This window comes from Sciurus vulgaris, assembly GCF_902686455.1.
Source record: "Sciurus vulgaris genome assembly, chromosome: 14".
Lineage (NCBI taxonomy): Eukaryota > Metazoa > Chordata > Mammalia > Rodentia > Sciuridae > Sciurus > Sciurus vulgaris.
Genome location: NC_136475.1, coordinates 83,649,254 through 83,671,094, shown reverse-complemented (window position 1 = coordinate 83,671,094; position 21,841 = coordinate 83,649,254). Strand labels below are relative to the sequence as shown.

Below are 21,841 nucleotides of genomic sequence, written 5' to 3'. Positions count from 1 at the left end.
AAAAAAACATTTATTTTAGATTAAGGGTTATCTGTTAGCAAGTAAAAGATGATGAAGACAGCAAATACAACAACATTCAAACTCACTTTTTCCATCAAGTCACAATTGGTTAAATTATATTTTACCACAATGTTATAAAAAGTTCACAAAGATTCTAAAATTAGGAAATAAGATTCTTTTAATTCATTTAGATAGATATTACACAGAAACAAAACCATCCTTTAAGAAACAGAATAGCATCTGGAACAAGGAAGATTGGTCTGATCTCACGATTTTTGTTTTGCCTTTTAATAATTTAATGATCATAAGCAAGTCACTTCCTTTCTTTAAGGATGAAATTTGTGAATGCACATGATAAGAGTGTAGTGAGAAACAGAAGTCAAAGTTCATTTCCTCTCATCTGGACCCCAATTGCTCTAGCCCAATGTGCTTTTCAAACATTTTCCAATATACACTGGAGTAGGACCTGGGTCACAAAACAGGTTAATTAAATAAGCAGATTTATTTCTACATCCTCTTTCTGTTCTGATGATCTATTTATCTATCCTTGTATCAATACCATAATCCTAGCTACCACAGTTTTATAGGTTTTGGTATTTGGCAGTATTAATTTCCCTAAGTTTGTTCAAGATTTTCTTGACTATTCTTGGTTCTGCTTTTTCACTTACATCTTTTTAATTACTTTTGTTAATGGTATTAGGGATTGAACCCTGCGGTACTCAAACAGCTACAATCCACAGCTCTTTAATTTTTTTATTTTGAGACAGGGTCTTGGCTAATTTGTTAAGCCTATCCTTGAACTTCCACTTTTCCTGCCTCAGCCTGTGGAGCAGTTGGGATTACAGGCATATAATACCATGCCCAACTTCCACTGACATTTTTAAAATCAGCTTGTTAGTTTTTTTTAATAACTGAAAAAATTTTGAGGTAGTACCAAATATGTACATATATTTTAAAGTTTACAGTGTAGAGAATCTGCCCTTCTTCAGCTGGATGTATTCCTAGGTATATCGCATGGGAACAATTTTATATGAATATATTCTCTACAAATAAGATACAATTTTCAATGTCATCTCCCATGCTGTTTTCATTTTAAAAAGTTACTTGCTAAGGCTACAAATCTCTCATGAAGCAAATCCACTTATATTTTAATGGAGTTACTTTTTGGTCCTGTATTTACTTGGTGTACATTGTAAGTACAGAGCAATGAATATAAACTCATCTATGAATTGTTGGTAGACTAAATTAAAAAAAAAAAAAAATCAGTCCTTAGTAAGAACTACAAGTTATTTCAGTAAGTCTAATTTTTAGAACATAAACCTATATTTAAGTATCACATTTTTGAAAATATCACATATAATCAAATTCACATGAATATGTACCTGTTATAAAATGTAAAATCTTGCAAAAAGTGATAAAAATGGTAAATCACAAAGTTAAAATTTTCCATGTAAGACATATAGATTTACTTGGCAGCTTAGTAAAAGTATAAATTGATGAGCGAATGAAATGCAAATGTAAAATGAATGACAGTAAATGATATACAGAATTAAGGTCAGCAAAATTAAAGAAAACACTCCAATCTGCAAAATATATATTGGAGGTAACATTTCAAAACACACATAAAAGGAGATCACACTTTTTTATTTTTTACTTCTCATTACATAAGCTACACTCCTTTCCTACTTAAACTATACAGTGGTACACAGAGTTCAGGTTAATGGAAGGCAGGAAGAAAGAAAGAAAAAAAACAAAAACAAAAACAAAAACATTAGGGGACAAAGTCAAAGACTCAGAAGACTCCATGGGATCCTGGAATTTTGGGCTAAAAAGCAAGAGAGACACTGGAGCAAAGCTACATGCAAATTATGATTCTTTTCATTTGGTATATTTTCACATGAGAGCTACTGAAAATTTCAGTGTGACAATCTTTATTTCTGTATTATGAAATGTATAGCTCTAGGTGGGCATTTCATGCCAACAAAATGCACAAAATCACTATGATAAGCAAAAGCTGTTGCTACACAATTCCAAATTGTTCCTTTTGACATCTACATAAAAGAGTATTTCTCACCCAAAATTTCTAGGACTAGAAAAGTTTCATAGGCCTAGAAATGTTTCAGATTTCTATCATTTTTATATTTTGGAATACTTGTATAGAATTTACTGTTTGAGTCTCTAATCTGAAAACTTGGAATGAAATGCTCCAATCAGAAAATTTTTGAGGGTCACCTCAGTGCTCATAACATGATTCTGATGTCAGACTACAGGGTTACCCCAAGTATTTTCTAGTCTTAAATCTGTGATTACCTTAACTAAATTACTGATAACATTCTCAGACATGAGAACCACAGAGTCACAGATAATGTGATTAAAGGGCAACAAAAACTACAAGGCAAAAAGTAATCACTGTTACTCACTGACAGAAAACCAATCACCATAAATTCCTCAAGTAATAATCCAATTTCTTCATAATGTATTTTCTACTCCTCAGTAAATAAATGACTTTTAGATCTATCACAGAATTACAGCAGTGTTTTAATTTGTGAGAACCCATAAAAAATACTCTGTTGAGATCTGGATATGCTATTCTACAGTCAATCCCTGAGGTGCCTGTTTCAGATGAATAAGTACTTGCACTTTAAAGGTGCTTAGATAAATACAGTACTTATATGTTGGGTAAAATTGTTCAATTACTTATAGAATAGCATAATGGAAAAACTGAGACTACTAGCAGGAGTCAGAACTGCATGCTAGTCTCAATTCTGTCATTTTATGGTTTGAACAAATCCCTTAGTATCTGATCTTTAATGGACTTATCACTGAGCCAGTTTATGTCCACAATTAGGATGAAATGAAATGAATATGAAGATGCCTATCATATGCTCTGGAGTTACAGGGAACCCGACTTGAAGGACAACAGTATTTTCATTGAAAGCTTCAAAATAATTTATATTGTTTTTTGCTTTTATTAATAACCATACATGGAACAGAAAAATGGCACGTGGCCTTACAACCAAGTTGGTTACACTTTAATTCCATCTGAGATGAACAGCTGAATAAATCTGTCAAAGGTGAACAATTTTAACAAATAACAACTACTTAACAGAAAAAGTGATACTAAGAGTTAGTAACTCTCTATTTTTAATATAAAGTTTTAGATTAGGATGAAAGGTTATGAAATTTTCCAATCAGCAGCAAATCAACACACTCCCACTTATTTACACTCACATTATGGGGCTGGGGTTGTGGTTTAGTGGTAAAGCGCTTGCCTAGCATGTGTGAGGCACTGGGTTCGATTCTCAGCACCACATATTTTAAAGAAATGAATAAAATAAAGGTCTATCAACATCTAAAAAATACTTAAAAAAAACCTCACATACATTTTTTCTTAAGGAAAAAAAAAGTCAGTTGAAAAAATGTACATAAGGGAAAGAAGCCATTAATCTGCCAAAACCTAAGTTAAACAATAAAAATCAGGATGCTTTGTATCTAAAAAGTTCCATACCAATCTAATTCCTATGAGCACAAAAATCAGGGCAAATCAGAAATCACCAATTATATAAAGGAAAAAAAAAAAAAAAAAAAAAAAAAGGACACAGATGCAACTAACTAACTAGCTCCAAGCAGAAAAAGAAAAAAAAAAAAAAAATTCCGGAAATATTCTATATTCTTCATAAGAAGAGAAGTACAGATGTTCCTTGACTTATGATGGGGCTACATCCCAACAAACCAATCATAAGCTGAAACTATTAAGTCCATCATGAACTCCAGCACACCTAGCCTACTGAGCAGCCTAGCCTGTGTTAAATGTGCTCAGAATAGTTACATTGGCCTACATTTGGGCAAAATCAACTAACAAAAAGCTGACTTCATAATAAAGTACTGAATATCTCATGAAATTTACTGAATACTGTACTGAAAGTAAAAAACAATGGGTATGGGTGGGTATACTTTTGCACCACTAAAGTCAAAGGAAAAATTATTTTAATAAACAACTTCAGGCAGAAGATTTTTTTCTCAATCTCTTGTGTTCAAAATAACATTAGAAAACAATTTCCATTAACAACGAATGCTAAACTCGAAGCTCAGTATTTTACACTGCTTTTGTATTTTAGGTTAAACCACTGAAGTTCTCCCTCCTTGTTCCTTCATGCTTCTTTCTCTGATCTCCAGTAACTTAAGTCCTGTTTTTAAAAAAGCAGTCAATATGGGAGTCAATCAGAAGGGGCTCAAAGTAGCCAAAGATTGTAGAATTTTAGGGTATTTCTCACAATGCAAGAACTAAAACAATTATACCCCAAAACTATTAATTTGTAGGTAACAATAAGGATGAAAAAAAATCCCATGAATCATCTTTAGAGATTGGTAGAACATCAGCTACTATTCTGAAAGTTAGAAAATAAGGGAAAAGAATCAAACATTACCCTGAGTCTTATATGAATTGTCTCTTGGGTTAACCTCATAATTGATGAGAGAATTTTTTTCTTTATAAAAATTTGCAAATAATAAGTGCATATGGAATGACAAAATTAAGAATGTAACCATTTTGCAGGCTTTGAAGACATATTTAAGTAATGATCAGAGGTTGCTAAAATGATCAAAAGATTTGAATGGCAATTTCACAATGGAGACAACCAGATGTGTCTTCTGGTACAGGAGAATGCACACAGAACCACATCTTGCCAAAATAAACCAAGCAATCATTTGACCAAGTCTCTAGATCAAATCCCATTTACAGGAAATACAGAGCGACATGAACACTGGTGGTTCCACCAGTGGGAAGTAATCAGCAAAATCAAGAATGTGGCAAACTCAACAGGACAAAGTTCTTTGACAACAAATAAATGGAAAGAAAAAAAAAAAAAGGGCAGGAGAAACAACTGCAGATTAAAAAACATCAAATAAATGCAATGTTATGTACCTAATTTGGACCCTGACACAAACAAAAGAAAATTAATGAGAAATTAGTTTTAAAAAATATGATGAGTATTTTTCAAAAAGGAATCTCTTAGATATTATATATACTAGAAACTTTTTTTATACTTCTAACTTGAATACATTTAAAAACAGGGTTACAAAGCTCAACGGAAATGTTCTGGGTTATTATAAAAAATTAACACTCAAAACTTACAAGCTGAAATAATTGTTCCTGAATCAAAAAGTGGCTACTACTCATCCTGCTAATAATATGTATGTTGAATAATAACTACTCTTTGAAAAAACTGAATAATCTATTTTGGAAAATCAGAATGTTGCTATTAGGCATTTTCTATGAATTTCAAATAACTGGCACAAGTAAAGGGAGGGCTACGTTAAAAAAACAATGTTTCATTGCATACTTGGGAAATACAGGGAGATGGCAAGGTCTACTGATAACCATAATGATTATAATATTCATGTCTTAAAATTAAATCTCAAAAGAGAAAATTCTACAATTATAACAAATTCTAATGAGACAGAGAACTTACCTATATTGTATGACTTTATATATGTCTTACATATGTAGGCTGAGTAAAATAATTTACAAAATGAATATGCAAATTCATTTCTAGTATAATTTTATGTATCAGAATTCTTGAAGACAACTCAAAAAGAAATTCATTTCAAGGATATAAAATTTTAAATATGTATTTTTTAGATTAGGGAGCATGGAAGTCTTCTATCATGAACAGTATGCAAGGAGTAAATTATGAAATCTAAATCATTTTCAAACTGGCAGTCTTCTTTGTTAACAATGTTGCCAGCTGTATTACAACTAAAGCTAAGGGAAATTAGGGAATCACAAAGGAGAATAAATAATACAGATAATTATTAATTCCAACAACTGTGTGTTTAAATACTGGATTTCAAGCTGAATCTAAACTAAGGAGTTTAACCATGGGTATAAAAGTACTAGGCTGTAATAAAGAACTGATGATTCAAATGGTGATTATTTCCCCAATCTAACTAGAATTCCTTCCAAGGCAAATATTAGGCTAGATTCTTTAAATAAACGCAGAGAAGCGCGTTTCTATATTAGCTTGATTACAGGAGGTATCTAAAAAGTCATTTATATCCAATTTCCAAGCAACCTATGTATAACAATGCCATTCATAGAGGCTCTGAGGCACAACACAAGCATTAACAGTGGAACAGAAATCTGATCGGAAACTTACCTATGAAAAGATGACAGGACATGACAAATATAATCTTAACAATAAAACACAAAACTATTATGACAATCTATTCTTAGATTTCCTGTGTTCCAAATTTTTGGTTCATTTTAAAGACATGTTTTATGGGATGGGTGGGGGTATCTCAGTAGTAATAACAGAAACTGAGCAGCTCCAGTGACTAAGAAGAACAGATGATAAATAAAGATATTAGGCTAAAATCCAGCCATGTTTGGTTAAGTCTTTATGAATAGTACTGCAAAGATGATTTAGGACTCAATCTCAATAAATTAATTCAATGAATATATTCCATATCTCCAAAAGAGCAAAGGTCCAGAATTTGGAAAGAAGAACCATTCTTTAAAAACAAAACAAAACAAAACAAAACAAAAAAAAACCGGAAGTAACCTACTTCACTGTGCAATAACATAAAAATAATTGATGACTGTGGCAACAGATAAATTTGTTATATGAACACTTACTATATTAATGAGTTTAAGGAAAAAATAGTTATACCCATATGATTCTGGGTTGAGGGTTAGACTAACTTACTAACTTAGAGCCTAACTGCTTATAACAGCAATATTACTTTTTAAACCACAAGCTAATTTAAATATTTCCAAGCACATAAAACTCAGCAACAGAATCCTTCAGTTTCAGTTGAGGTAACTAGAGTTATGAAAATTCAAAACCTAATTTATTTTATGAATGAGGGATTCATACAGAGCCTCTGATGTCCCAAACCCTTCAAAATACATTGTTATCTAGACAGATAAATACTCCCCAAAGAGGGATAAAAGGTAACCATCAACTTGATAATCTAGATGTGGGGATAATTTAAAACCAAAAAGTTCTATATACCCCAGTTTCAGGGGTACAATAAGACTACAACTTTTTCTTTTTCTTTTTCTTTAACATATGGAAGGTAAGAGAAGTACATGGCCCAGGTCCATCAGCTTCTCTAATGAACAAACATACTAAAATCATATCCTTTGGTATAACTCTTTAGAAAAATGGTTGAGCATTTAAGGGACAAAGCAAAAAAACCATTACACTAAACTAAATTATTTGAGTTCAATTACTGTGTGACTACTATTTTTCTTATGGTGTGCGAAAACTTTTGATAGTGAAATTTCTTTCACTATCAAATATCTTTCACTATCATGTAGAAACAACTCCTCAGATGCTCTACAACACACAAATCAAAAGCACAGACAAGAAAAAAAACACACCATTGTACTTTGTAAAAGGAACATGAGATACAAGAGGGGGTCTTTACCTTACTGTACATTAGACCCTCACTTTGGATTTTCAGGAAGGTAGAACTTTTTCAAAAGGCTAACATCTAAAAGCAAAAGCAATTTGGCATGTTTTATCCAACATCAAATACTTTACATATATTATAAACACACACACAAACACACTTACATGTATACATACAAATAAAAAGGGTTTTGGGTTTTTTTTTACCTAAATGCAAACTGGATGAGGATCCATGTGATGAAAGTGATGGCGGTGGCGTAAGTGAATGTCCTGGAGTTTGGCTTGGCAGAGGCATGCCTATTGGACTTGGAGAGGAGGAAAATCCCAGACTATTGTAAAATGGTTGCCCTATGGGTGCTAGGCTGCTACTAGATCTTTTGTACAAGTCAGAGCTAGTAGATAGAGACTCTCTCCTTGTGGCACTACTACTTGCAGAACTGCCAACTGAAGAAGAAATAAAAAAAACCCTAATTACATACAGTGTTAACTGAAAAAAACCTACCCCCAACTCTTGCTGGGCAATAACAGATGTGATCACAATAATTATTTTTAGAAACATTATGGAGAAGATAATTACTGTGATAACAATATATGCTAACTTATTAATCATAAAAGGGTATAAATGCACCCCAATAAAGTAACCAAATACTTAATAGAGCAGTCATATGTTTCATTATTTCACACATATTTAGCACTGACATGTATGATTACTGTGCTTTAATACCCTGGTATGATTTATAAACCCTGAAATTGCAAGTTGTCTGCTTTAGGACATGCTAAAGAATAAACTCAAATAAGGTAAACTTTTAGTATTATCCTAATCTCTGGAACCTGGTTCTTACAATTTGACTCAATGCCAAGAAAAGATTATGCTAATAAATGGAATATTAATACATTTCCTTCATCATTCACATTTGATTTGGTTGCTGTGTTCAAAACATAGCTCTTTAAGTCCATATTGGCCCGAATATTAGTCAGTTGTGAAATACAGATGGGAACTAATTCCGAGTACTTTTCATAGCTACAAATTCTCCGTATTCTTCAACAACTAATTACAGAATACATATGAAACTACTAAACATTCTCTTGGAAAATTAACAGCTCTCATGACTGTCACCACACCAAAGACATGCTTTCACTTCCAGGACTCTTCATTCCTAAGATTCTACCTAGTACTGGCCTCTTGAGCCCTTTATTCAAGTACAAGACTGCTTTTTTGTTTCTCTCATGAGATGAGATACAATGTTGTACCTCATATTCCTCATTACATTACACACCAAATTCTTTTACTTCTATTAACCTTCTGATTTTTCTTCCTTTTTCCATTCCACGGAAAAAAAAAAAAAAAAAAAAAAAGGCCCACCCTACCAAGTAGGTCTTGGTGAGCTATGCACACTCAAGAAGATCAACCCAAAATCTGGTTGCTAATTGACATATATTTGGATAATCGAATTCTTTGCCAGGTGTGTTTAAGGCCTGTCCCAAACTTTCAATTCTCAAGTCTCCTTTAATGCCCATTATTTAAGTATACTTTTCCTTTCTATGCACTAGCTTCTTTTAACTCTATCTTTTACATCTAAAAGAATTTCATATTACACTTCTTAATCTGCCAAATAAGGTTCTGACAAGCTCTATATTCGGACCAATATGGCAATTCTTTTCAAGGAATTGTAAAGTTTCTATTCAATCTCTGATTTCTAATCATAAGTGATATAAGTATGTCATACAGGGTATGGATTAAAGAAAACAATTAGCCAGAGTACACGATGGGTAAACCAAGTTAAGTTCATAACATAGATAGGAACCAAAATTACAACCGTTTTGCCAAATTTAAATTCTACAATGGACAAAGGAAAAAAAAAAAAAAAAAAAACAACAAAAAACCAGGCTTGTGCTACCTACTAGATTAGGCACAAGATTATAATGCTATTGAACCTTTTCTATCAGTGAATGCAGATCATGCTTTCTTGAAAAGTACATTTAAGACATCATATAAAGGAAACTGCTAGGTAGTTATATGCATTTTAATAGCAAAATGAATATAAACATTAATGTAAAACACAGCTTTATAGCTTTTCTAGAGTTGGTTTGGGAAAAATTGTCAATATATGCTATATTAACTATGCTAATTTAAAAGGACACTGTCAAAGTGATTTTTTGAAAACATTTGTATTACATACTACATTTTAAATTCCTATTTAGCTCAAAAAATAATTTAACTGATGAGGAAAAAACATACCAGCTCTCTAATGAGAGCAGCAGCATTATCATTCCTCTGGCAACTAACCAAAGAAACTGGGTTTGATACATGCAGTATTACTTTCTTCCAGAAGGGAAAAGTCAAGCCAAACATTCAAAAAATAATTCAGAAATTACTTTAAACATTAAAAAAACTGGCTCTTAGTTTTATTATGCCTAAGTTTTCTGCGACTTCATGACATAAGTAACAAAATCTACCTAAAATATCTAAGAAGTTAGACAATGGAAATTTTAATCATTCATCAACTATAAGATGTTAAATTACAAACTCTCAATTATTAACAGTATTTTAAAAATAAAGGTCATAGGAATGATGATTTAATTACTATATTAGAATGGCTAAGTTTCCTAGCCTACTGTATTATAAACTGGGGCATTTAACACTGTTCAACAGTATTTCATCATATAGGTAAAACAGTGATTGTATACATATGTACACAACCCTACTGTATTTTAGCTTTCAAATAAATATGTAATTGGTATAGTATGAAATGGCAGTAGAAATACTTATTTTAAGGGAACTTATACGCAGCACTTAAATGAACTCTCAGATAAAATGCACCTTTCCTGACCTGAACGCTGGAACTGAGTAAGCAATGCTTATAAATAAGGGAGGCATGAAGGTTAGTTTTTGGAAAAAAGGCATCTGGAGGGGACAAAATGTTCATGCCAAACAGTTCCAAAAGACAGTGAAAAAAAGTCTTAATTAACAAATGTGAATCTGGAGCTTTTAACACATTTTCCCCCCTGTGGCCTATTTTGGTTCAACAATATCAAGTTTAGGAAATAGTTATTTTCACAAAGTTTATTTTTTAAAAGTTATATGTTCTTTCAGTTTTCCTCAGAATATTCGGAATTCTAATTCTGTTTGAATGAATTTTACAGGAGTGCTCAAGCTGGACATTTAATAATGCTAAACTCCAAAAGGAATGAAAAAAAGTAGAAAATTAAAAGAATAAAGAGCCTCCACATTTACTGGATTCTCCCTCAGAAGTTCTTATGCCCATTCTTTAGATAATTTTGTTAGGCAAGTAATGTTTCATTATAAGAAAGGAAGCATTCTGTACCTATAAATTTACAGATATCCTAGGCCACTTCTCCTGAAAATATGAAAGGTAAAAAAGCTCAGAAGACACTTCCTCAGATAATTGGCAAGCATCTAATGACTGACATTATATTAGTTTTGTCATTTTCCACACCAGAGAAGAATATAATTTGATGTGGTAGGAATAAAGATAATAGACATTAAAGATCATAGGACACGTGGCTGTAGCTTAGTGGTAGAGCACTTGCCTACCATGAGTGAAGCATTGCATTTGATCCTCAGCACCACATAAAAATAAATAAATAAAATAAAGGTCTTTAAAAAAACGGGTGGGTGGGGGGCACATTGGGGATGTAGCTCAGTGGTAAACTGCCCCTGGGTTCAATACCCAGTACCAAAAAAATTTTTTAAAATAAAAAGTAAATGCATTAATGTTACAGAAACAGAAAATCTCTTAAGATCCAAATTTAATCTCTCCAACTTGTGAAGGCTGTCAACTGTATCAACAGAATTAGGGTCAGTTGTTTTTTCCTAATGTGAAGTCATTTAAAATTATAATTTCTTGAGTGTTGTTTAAGGCTAAATTTAAATAAATTTTTAGTGACAAATGCTAACTTTTAATTTAAAATAAAGATAAGTACACTGGTAGTTTGCTTGTTCCCTTTTTATTTTGCAGTATTGGGGCATTCTACCACTGAGCTATATCCCCAAACCTTGTTTAAAAATTTGAGACAGGGTCTCCCAAAGTTGCGGAAGCTGGACTCCATTTGTGATCCTTCTGCCTTAGCCTCCCAAGTAGCTGGGATTACAGGTGTGTACCACCACACCCAGCTCACTGCTAATTTTCTAGGGGCTCATTTAGAATGTTTCACTATATGAAATATATTTTAGGTATTATGTCAAATAAAGTAAACCATATTGAACCACCAGAATTTAGAAGGAATCATTTCATAAACACACAATTTTAAGATGGTGAAGTATTTATTTCCTCAAACATTAACATCACATGGAGAATAAGGAGGAATAGTAATTAGCATGTAACACCATTTCAAACAAACCTTACTAAAATGAAAAATACAGTAATAAATTCTTAAAGCTGGGGGAAAAGGAAATGTATTATATTTTGAGTGAAGAAGGGACTGCTAGAAATGAGCTAAACATTCATGGTGTTTAAAAGATGTGCAGCAGATATTTTTCTTTTAACAAAAATCAAACCAATAATCAAATACTTTGTGTCCTTCCTACACTATATGCTATTATTGCTTATCTTAATATTAAAAACACAAATACCTCATGACCTCTTAGCAGAGTACACACATCTTAAAAACAAACTTACCTGATGAACCAAATCCACTGAGGGCTGAGCCTATAGCAGCACCCAAAGAACTACCACTTCCAAATCCAAGAGATGTACTTCCAGGTTGACCAGGTCCATGAGAAAATAAAGAACTGCTCTGGGAGCTATTACTCAAAGAACTGCTCCCATAAAATGAATTAGACTGCAGATTAGTGCTTGGTTGCTGTTGCTGCTGCTGCTGAGGTGGCTGAGTGCCAATTGGCCGAAACAGACCATTTGTACTGCCTGTAAGACTATTTGCAGTTCCTCCAGCTGCTGCCGCTGCTGCTGCAAGACAAATTTCCAAAAAATCACTTAGGAAATTATTCTTTATTTTAAAGATGGTATCTCAAACAACCAGAAAATGATTATCCTTCAAGATGTCAGTTACACTTACCAGCCTGTGCTGCTGCTGAACTAATTAAAACAGGTGTTGGAGCCATTAATCGAACTGGAGCTCCAAGGCCAGTTCTAGCTCCAGGGCCAACCACTAAGGCACCGGTCTGATCATAATAGGCAGTTGGAGCTAGTACTTGATATCCTAGATAACATAAAGTAAATGTTTACAAATGAGAACACTTACTGTAGAAAACATACATGTTTATTTTCCCTTGCATTTGTTTTTTGTTAACCACAAATAGCTATTTCGTGTTATTAGTGTAAAACCCTTAAATACCTACCATATGAAAAACAACATATTTAAAAAGGTGTTACTGAAAAATTATTGGAATGTAGTTATGTCTTTTTTCTCTAAATTTTAAGAGATAACCTTGAGCAAAAATGCCTTTCACTTATGGACCATAAAAAGAATTATTTTCATTAATACAGAAACTATAAGGTATATCAAGGGTTGATAGTAGAAATATATCACCTTTAGTCACTTGTGATAGGACAGGTAGAGAGACTAGAGGAAGACTATAAAAATGTCTATTATGCAATTTCAGAAAAGTTCTAAATTAAGTGCCTCATTGTCAACATTCACTCAAGATTTTCATTTGTAAGCATCTCTCTAAAAACTTAAAATGTGAACCAACAAGATACCTCAAAATCGTGAGTCTATTTTGTAAAGGTTCTCAACCTAAAGTTTGAATAAAATCATGCAGGCATTACTTTTTATTGTAGGCTTGAGCACAAGGCAGGTAACAATTTGAATTATTCAGAACTACAGGAGAGTCAAATTTACCTCTTAGCAGCCTTTCTCACAGAAATTCCTCCTCTGAACCCAAGATTATTCAAGTGACTATTTTGTAAGTACATTTACAAGTAGAGCTCTAGAGGCACAGAGAGGAGATAATTATAAATAATGATGGCTACTTTAGGAGAAATAAGGCTTATTTCTCTCCTGGAATTCAGGTTGAGAAAGGTTGCCTTACACAGTAACAAGAATTCACACTTGTCTGACATCTGACAACTATCTGTGAAAAAGTACTGGTGACTTCTAATATAAGTTTTTCAAAAACAGAATATACTCAATTATACTCCAACAGCAATTCCTTAGTTTTACTTTGTGAATACTATGCAGAAGTGAAAGTCACTATAAAATTTAGTCATTAAGGCAGTAAGAACACTTTACTGTATTCTTATTCAAAAACAGTGAGATTAATTCAGTTTAAGTATAATAAACAGTGCCGGGATAAACACTGTACTAAGGCTGACACTTTCACATGCATTTTAAGTAAATACAGCAATTTTGACCAAATATAAACATTAATACAATGCTAGTAAAATATCCACATTACTAGTAAATCTCACAAAGTAGATGCCAGTCAATAGTGTAAACTGGTATACATGTCCTAGTTCTAAATTCAAGACATACAGAAAATAACTTTTGTTCAAAAGTATCATTGTTTATTTAATCCTAATTAAAAAATAAAAGTTAATCCATAGACATTTGGGCTGCAAACTACTGAAAAATTAAACAGCATATAAATGATACTTAACAAGTTAGTGTATGTAAATTCCCAAACAGGGGAATTTGCCTGTAGTCAATTCCTCCAAGACTAGTTTATTTGACCTCCTAAATCTTTCTCAAATCCTCCTGACTGCCACTACCTATACACCTAGATCTATGTGTTTCTTTTTCTTTTTTTGGCGGTACTGGTGATCGAACTCAGGGCTTTGTGCTTGCGAGGCAAGCACTCTACCAGCTGAGCTGTCTCCCCAGCCCAATCTATGTGTTCTATTCATGCTTTTTTGTCCCAACTTTATACCCTATTCTCCAGTGACCCCCCCCCATATTTTTAATAGGTGCATTAAAGTTGTAAATAATGGTGGGATTTGTTGCTATGTATTTGTACATGCAAGTAACAATATAATTTGGTCAATCTCATTCCTCAGTATTTTCCCTCCTCTCCTGCCTCTCCCTGGTCCCTTTACTCTACTGATCTTATTCCTTCAATTTTCATGACACCCTGCCCTACTTTTATTTTCCTTTTTCCTGTCTACTTTCTACTGAGAGAAAACATATGACCCTTGGCCTTGTGAGTTTGGCTTATTTTGCTTAACATAACGTTCTCCAGTTCCATCCATTTTCCTGCAAATGAAAATTTCATATTTCTTTATGGCTGAAGTGAACTCCACTGTGTATATATACATCACATTTTCTTTATCCACTTACTTGTTGATGGACACCCAGGCTGACTCTATAGTTTGGTTATTGTGAATTGTGTTGCTATGAACATGGTATACATATATCGCTGTAATTTGATACCTTTCATTTTTAGGATCAACACCGAGGAGTGGTATAGCTGGTCGTTACATGCCTAATCTTTTGAGGAACCTCCAGAATGATCCTTTAATATCACACCCATGTTCAAAACCTTTCAATGAGTTTAAAATGAAAACCAAAACTCTGAATTCAACCCACAATGTGATCCGCTGGTACCTTGGTCTTTTCTAGTTTCACCTGGCACTTCTATACCTTTTTACACTCTGGGAATAAGGAGGTTTCAAACTCCTCAAAGGCACCTTATTTCCTTTTACCACAGGGCTTTGGTGTATTGTTTCCTCACTTATGTTTTCTTTCCCTCTCCATTCCTAACTTAGCTTAACTTATTGTTTTTACATCCATCCACTTGAAAAATATGTATCAAGGAGCTACCAAATGCCAGGCAGTCTTCTGAGAATGAGAATATAGCAAGGAACAAGAAAAAGAAGTATCTTTACTCTTGAGATTATTTTCTACTGCAAACAGACAAAAGAACAAAAAATAAGTCTGAATATGTTAAGTATTAGAAAGAGAAAAATCAGATAGGGAGAGTGGAAAGGAAGTACTGAGTAGTGATAGAAGTGATGATAATTTTAAACTGGGAGTAAAGAAGAACCTCTATAATAAAACAACTTATGAGGAAAAATCCGAGCAGATGGCTATATAAAGAGCTCTCCAAATGGAGGAGATAGAAAATAAGCCACTATGGCTGAAACAGAGTGACAGAAGGGAAATAATCAAAATACTCATCAGGGGACAAGATGAAATACGGGAACCTGGACAGAAAGCTAATCCAGGTGAGAGATGTAATGGTGACCAGGTCACAGAAGAAGAGGGAGAAGAATTGTGAGACCCAGCAGTTATTTGTTGAGACTAGATACGCAGTGTTAGGAAAAAAGGACTGAAGGGTTATTCCTATTTTTAGACTAAGTTTTTAAAAGAATGGAGCTATTTACTGTACAGTAGAGATGGACAACACAGGCATTTATCCAGTCTACATTTTGTAATTTATTAACATGAGACTCTGCCTAATAGCTTCTCATGATTATTTAATTTTCCTGATACTAATTACTTATGGCTTTTGCCCCCCTCTCGCCCACTGCCCCAGTGCTGAGAATTGAACCCAGGACCCTGTACAGGCTAGGCAAACACTCCACAACTGAGCTAAATCCCCAGCCCATTTTTTTGATGAGCCATTCAGAGGCTTACAACTCTATTTGTCTTTTCAAAGAAAAACTTTTGAGAAAATCGATCCTTTTGCTTTTATGTATGCTTCTATGTCATTCACATCAGCATCTATCTTTATTATGTGCTTCCTTACCTTCTTTGGCTTTATTATCTTTTTAGTTTTCTAATGAATACACAGCTCATTAATTCCTAGTCTGACATATGCTTTAAGTCTACATATTCTCCTTCTATGTTGTTTTAGTTGCACTCCACAAGTTTACATTTTCACTGTAATTTATTATAGTTCAATTCAAAAGTTTCTAATTTCCACTCTATTATCCTTTTGCTACTAAGAAAGTTTGTGCCTTAAGTGAATGTATGCGTAGTAGGGAAAGGGAAGGAGATTAAAGAGGGATAGTACAGATAGCACAAAGAATCAAGAAGAAAGATTAGAGAAGACAATGATTAGGAATGTGAAAGATGAATATAAAAGATAGAAGGTAGAAGAGTTAAGAATAAGACTTGAAGGAATATCAATTTTCTCAAGTGAGCTATTTTTAATATAGCACATTAACTTTATAACTGTGTAATTAGTTGAATATGGAAAGTTGGAGTTACTTCATTCAGAATGAAAACACAGAAGGCATTAAAGATAGGTTTTGAGCAAGGGAATCATGTGACCAGTCCACAAGTCACTGAAACATACAAATACTAATTCTAGTAAGGCTCCTTAGGAGACGATTTTTATATTCTTATTTCTAAAAGGGCTAAAAGTGGTAATAAGTAATATAATTTACCGTAAAGACAAGTTTTACCAACTTTTAATGCCACTTTAAAAAGATACAACTGTTTTCAGACAAATAGTATAGAAGACTCTTTTCTTCCAGAATCAGTAACAGAGTTCACTGTGGAACAAAAAACAAAATAAAACAAAGCAGAGGCTGAGAATATAGCTCAGTGGTAGTTTTTGCCCAGCATAAATGAGGCTCTGGGTTTGATTCCCACATCACCAAAAGAAAAGTAACCATAAAGAGGTTTCTCATAGAATAAAAAGAATAAAAGTGAATATAAAAATAAATTCTAAGAGCAAAGTTCATAAAATTAAATAGAAAAATACTTTGATATTTTGATATTTTTAGTAAGAAATAAGACTATCAGCTGAATATAAAGAAAAAGAACAAAGACATTTATAAGGAATGAATAGGGCTGGGATTATAGCTTGGTGGTACACAGCTTGCCTAGCCTGTGTGAGGCACTGGGTTTAATCCTCAGCACCACATAAAAATAAATTAAAAGAAAGAAAGGAAGAAATGAGTAATATGAACAGCATCAAGAACCTTTACCGACTAGTAATAGTTACAGGCAGCAGCAAATATACAGACAGAATCATGTTCTGAATTCCAGTATCCATTGAGAACCTAGTTAGGCAGGAAGCACTACTGTTCTCCATGACTCCTTTCCCTGGTCAACCTGCAGCTAAAACCTAAGAAGAACCACAGTAGTCTTAGTTTTAGCAGCTCTCAAAAACTCCCAACTCACTTCTTTTAAGCCCTGAATCCAGATACCTATAATAATTTCAGCTTCACAGTTCACTTCTCAAGAGGTTGCTTCTGCCAAAGTTTCTAATCTGCAACGGCTCTAAAACAGTAGCTTCTTAGGAAGGAAACATATAGCTATCGTAAAAGAAGAAAAAACGAGAATGCCCCCTAGTTTACTATCACTGGTACCTTCAGGGACAAAAGTATGAAACCATCATTCATCTAGAGAACTAGATGAGATGATAAACTCAGACCTTAGAATTACAGAGATAGCAGAATGAATGCAAATTAACATATAAATACTTAAAATAACATAGAAGTATGTATCCACAATACATAAAAGAAAACTTTGATATGTTAGAAAAGATTTTTTCCAATACATTGAACACATTTTCCAAATGATCAGAATAGAAAATGTCACCACCTTACAATTATTGGAAATTGGTATTCGAATTTCATTAATAAGTAATCCGTATAATGAAGAAGTAACCATTCATTATGTCAAAAGTGAAAACTAGCATACTTACTGATACTCAAATGTAGCCTCTAAATTTCACTTTTATAACTAAACAATTGGTTGGGGGTATACTTTAATTGCAGTGAATGAGTCCCTAACCTGTAGCAACTCACACAAACAAAACCCCCCAAATAAAACAATGGGTACAATCCCCAGCATAACCCGCCCCCCAAATTAACCACAGTCAAAACAAAGCAAGTTCCTTACGATTTTCTGTCTTAAGAAAACATTTTCCTTCCTCCATTATAGTAATTTTCTATCTAGTTTCACCAAAAACAAAACAAAACAAAAACCCACTCTTATTGCCTTTTCTAAAAGTTGTACAGTGGCAACAGAAATTTTATACTGCAATTTTCTATACACTAGGTTTTCACAGACATATTAGAGACAATGTCGCTATTAGATTATAAGTAAAAATAATTTAAAATGTTATGAACAGGTTAAACATGATTGAACAATGTTCAAATTAGAAATATTAGTTGCAAACTTCTCAATATTGACTAACCAAATGACTATTCTTAGGAGGCAGGAATGGCAAATAGGTTTTTGTCTTATATGACAACTCTAATCAACTGGTTTTAATTTCTAAGCATTATACTGAAAATTCTGGGCTAGCTTCAGCTGGAAAGATGCTATGGTTCATGTTAAAAAGAAAAAGTATGGAGAGACTATAAGACTATAACATTTTAAATCTATTCAAATTTCTACAAACTCCCAGCACCCCCTGAAACAAAAACAAAACCAAAAAACTACAATTAATCAATTAAATACCTGGCATGCCTGTAGCAAGACCCTGACCAAATGCCAAAGTTGGATTTGCAGCTGCTGCAAGTGATTCTGCTTGCTGCCCTTGTTGACCCTGATTGGGAGTAAGAGGACGCTGACCTGCTCCAGCACGAAGAACCTACAAAGGACAGATGAATTTTTTAAAATCACTATCATATAATAACAATTCACAACAATTATGTATATACTACAAGTAGACTTTGGATAGTCGTTGAATACATTTCATATAATGAAATATAGATTTAGCATGAAAAATTACAATATACTTCAAATCAAAAACATCACTGGCTCTTGACAACTATAACAATAACTCAATAAAACAAACAAGATGGAGGTTCTAGAAGGGCTTAGGGTAAAAATTATTTCTAATATCTATGCTCTTACCAAGGGGGTGGGGTGGGGGGGAGAGATCTGAGTGAGGAGAACTGAAAATGAATTCAAGGAAGACTAAAAAAAAAAAAAAATTAAAATTATTTTCTAAGGTTGAAACACAAGAAGCTTAAAGGAAGTAATTCTGATTTTCATTTGTTATGGGATTTGATATAGAGTAAAAAATTCAAATCAAACCAAGTTTCCAGAATTCAGAATCCAAAAAAAGTGACTTAACTGCTGCTTTTTAACACAAAACCTAAGTGAAAACAAAAAAACAAACAAAAAAACCCCACCAAGACAATATTAAGACGAAATGAAAAGTTCTTAAGGCTGGTCAAGTTTTACTACTTTGCACTGCACATAGCTATTGTAGTGCTGATACACAACCATGATGACTTTAACCATGAAGTTCACAAACAATTCAGGATAGGGTGGATTCATTATAAATTCACCCACATAAGTCAGCAATACACACAGGTGTGTTAAACAATAACAGGTTAAAAAAAGGACTATCCCAACAGAGCATCAATATAGTATTAAAATACAGTAAAGATAATTCAGAATAAAATTTAACGGCCAAGTAAGCAACACCACTGTATTAGGTTACTTTGTTGGTATAAATATGATGAATGTTGACAGCCAGAATTTTAGTACTTATCAAACAGTGTGTGTGCATTTATCAGGATGGTTCTGAGAAAGGGGTTGAAATAAAAAATAATCAAGATAAACTCTTTTGGTTTTAAGAAATTAAAGGTAAACTTTAGTAAAAGTATTTCATCTTTTTTTGCTTAAAAATATAAAGTATGCTTACTTGGGAGGATGAGGCAGAAAGACAGCAATTTGAGGCCAGCCAGTGACACTTAGCAAAACTGTCTCACAATAAAAAGGGCTAGGGATGAAGTGGTAGAGAATCCATGTATTTGATCCCCAGTATGGTGGGGAAAAATAATATACCTAATAATCTAATTTTATATTGGAAACATACTAATATTCAAACTTGTAATTTAAATGCCTGAAGAAAAATAAAAGGATAATTATTACCACACTTTTAAGTGATTAAAACAAATTAAAAATTGCTAGAGATTTTTAAGAATAACAAACGGAATATAATCAACTCTTTGAATTCACATAATGATGATCAGAAAAAATATGCAATAAATAGTTGTATACCAACTATATGCCAGCTACTGTGTTTCATAGAGGAAAAAGAGAGAGAAAATATCTTAACACTGAAGAATTCTCAAATATTATTTAATGAAGGAAGGCCTACCTGTTGCTGTCCAGGCTGAGCTTGTGAGGCTGCTTGCTGATTGGCTGTATTGTTTGCTGCAGCTGCAGCTTGTTGCTGAAATAAGTTGGCTGGATACACCCCCCACGGAACACCATAATACTGAGGTGGAACCACAGCTGGACCTAAACCCCATCCAACAAAACAAAACAAAACACCAAAAAAAAACCCAACAACTAGATTTTATATTACCATTGGATTATAAGGTGTAAGACTTAAGAGCAGAGCATGTCCTTAGACTCTTCTATCCACTTATATCAGCTATACCCTTTCTACTTTTTCTGATTATATTAAGAAGAAAATATTATTCAGGTTCAGATTATTGAAAGAGAAAAAAGTGTTCAAGAATGACAGCCATAGTTTTAATGGAGATATGTGAAGCAAAGCTAAACACTACCAATAAACTGACAGGACTCTTAAGTCTTATATTCAACATGTTCTGACTGCCAATATATGACCTGATAACAAGATGAACACAGATAATTTATTCAGTGAATATTAGACAGCAAAAATTGTTAGGATTTCTAAAGGCCAATTCATCACTTCTCTAAAAAAGAATACTTTCTGACAAGTGAAATGAATTAATTACATTTTCCCCCTCTTCTGCTTTTCCAACTACAACATAAAACTAGGAAATATTTGGATAACAAGCTTGCTACAAAAGTGTCTGAACTGCAAGCATTCAATTTAAAAATATTCTTATTTGAAAAAGAATTAGTCACAATTCTCACAAACCAATAGAGAATTATGTGAAAACAAATGACACATACCTGTTTATGTGATTAGAAAAATGAGACTAGTAAGTCAAGACAAGAAAGTACTAGATAAAAGCTCAGAGAAAAACAGGTAAGAAAGCAAATTAGAAAACACAAAAGGAATTGTTCCTGTTCTACTTAACCTTGTTCAAGATATTTGGTTCTTGAAGAGTAAACAGAATTAATTATATGCATAACAAGGGCCACCATTAAAGTAGTGAATAAAACGTCATGATTTCTAATTTATAACCAATGTTCTAAAATTTCATCTGTCAAAATTTAGAACATTTGTTTTGTACATTTTAAAAAGTCAAACTCTCAGTTTCCCTTTGTTATAGAAGAAAATAAAGACATTACTGACCAAATAACTAAAATGAAAAAAATTCTATAAACTTAATGTAAAAAGTATTTCTAAAGACAACAAGTTAAACACGAGCTATAGTGAGGAGTACTAAAGATTAAAAAGATAAAGTCTGAAAAGTCCCCAAACTCCTAAGAAAAAAAGTATACATGTAAAAACAGTAGAGCCGAACATCTACCTAGAACCTCACTCTCCAACATGGCTAGAAGCCATTTGTGGCTAATGAACAATATAAAGGTAGAAAAGAGCAAAATGAGATGTGCTTTAAGAGTACAACTAACACAGAATTTTG

General features: G+C 33.1%; 1 protein-coding gene across 13 annotated transcripts in view; it reads right to left on the bottom strand.

Annotated features, from left to right (window-relative positions):
- PUM2 (pumilio RNA binding family member 2) overlaps positions 1-21,841 on the bottom strand; it is a gene marked incomplete at its 5' end in the record, with an annotated part of 85,320 nt that overhangs the window by 17,461 nt on the left and 46,018 nt on the right. For 8 of the 13 annotated variants that reach the window (XM_079110928.1, XM_079110931.1, XM_079110932.1 and 5 more), the window contains 5 exons: positions 7,626-7,862; positions 12,059-12,346; positions 12,456-12,599; positions 18,759-18,891; positions 20,416-20,558. In XM_079110928.1, coding sequence (XP_078967054.1) covers positions 7,626-7,862; positions 12,059-12,346; positions 12,456-12,599; positions 18,759-18,891; positions 20,416-20,558 — 945 coding nt within the window. The remainder of the gene's footprint in view (positions 1-7,625; positions 7,863-12,058; positions 12,347-12,455; positions 12,600-18,758; positions 18,892-20,415; positions 20,559-21,841) is intronic. The other 5 variants (XM_079110924.1, XM_079110925.1, XM_079110926.1 and 2 more) reach the window with 1 other exon arrangement.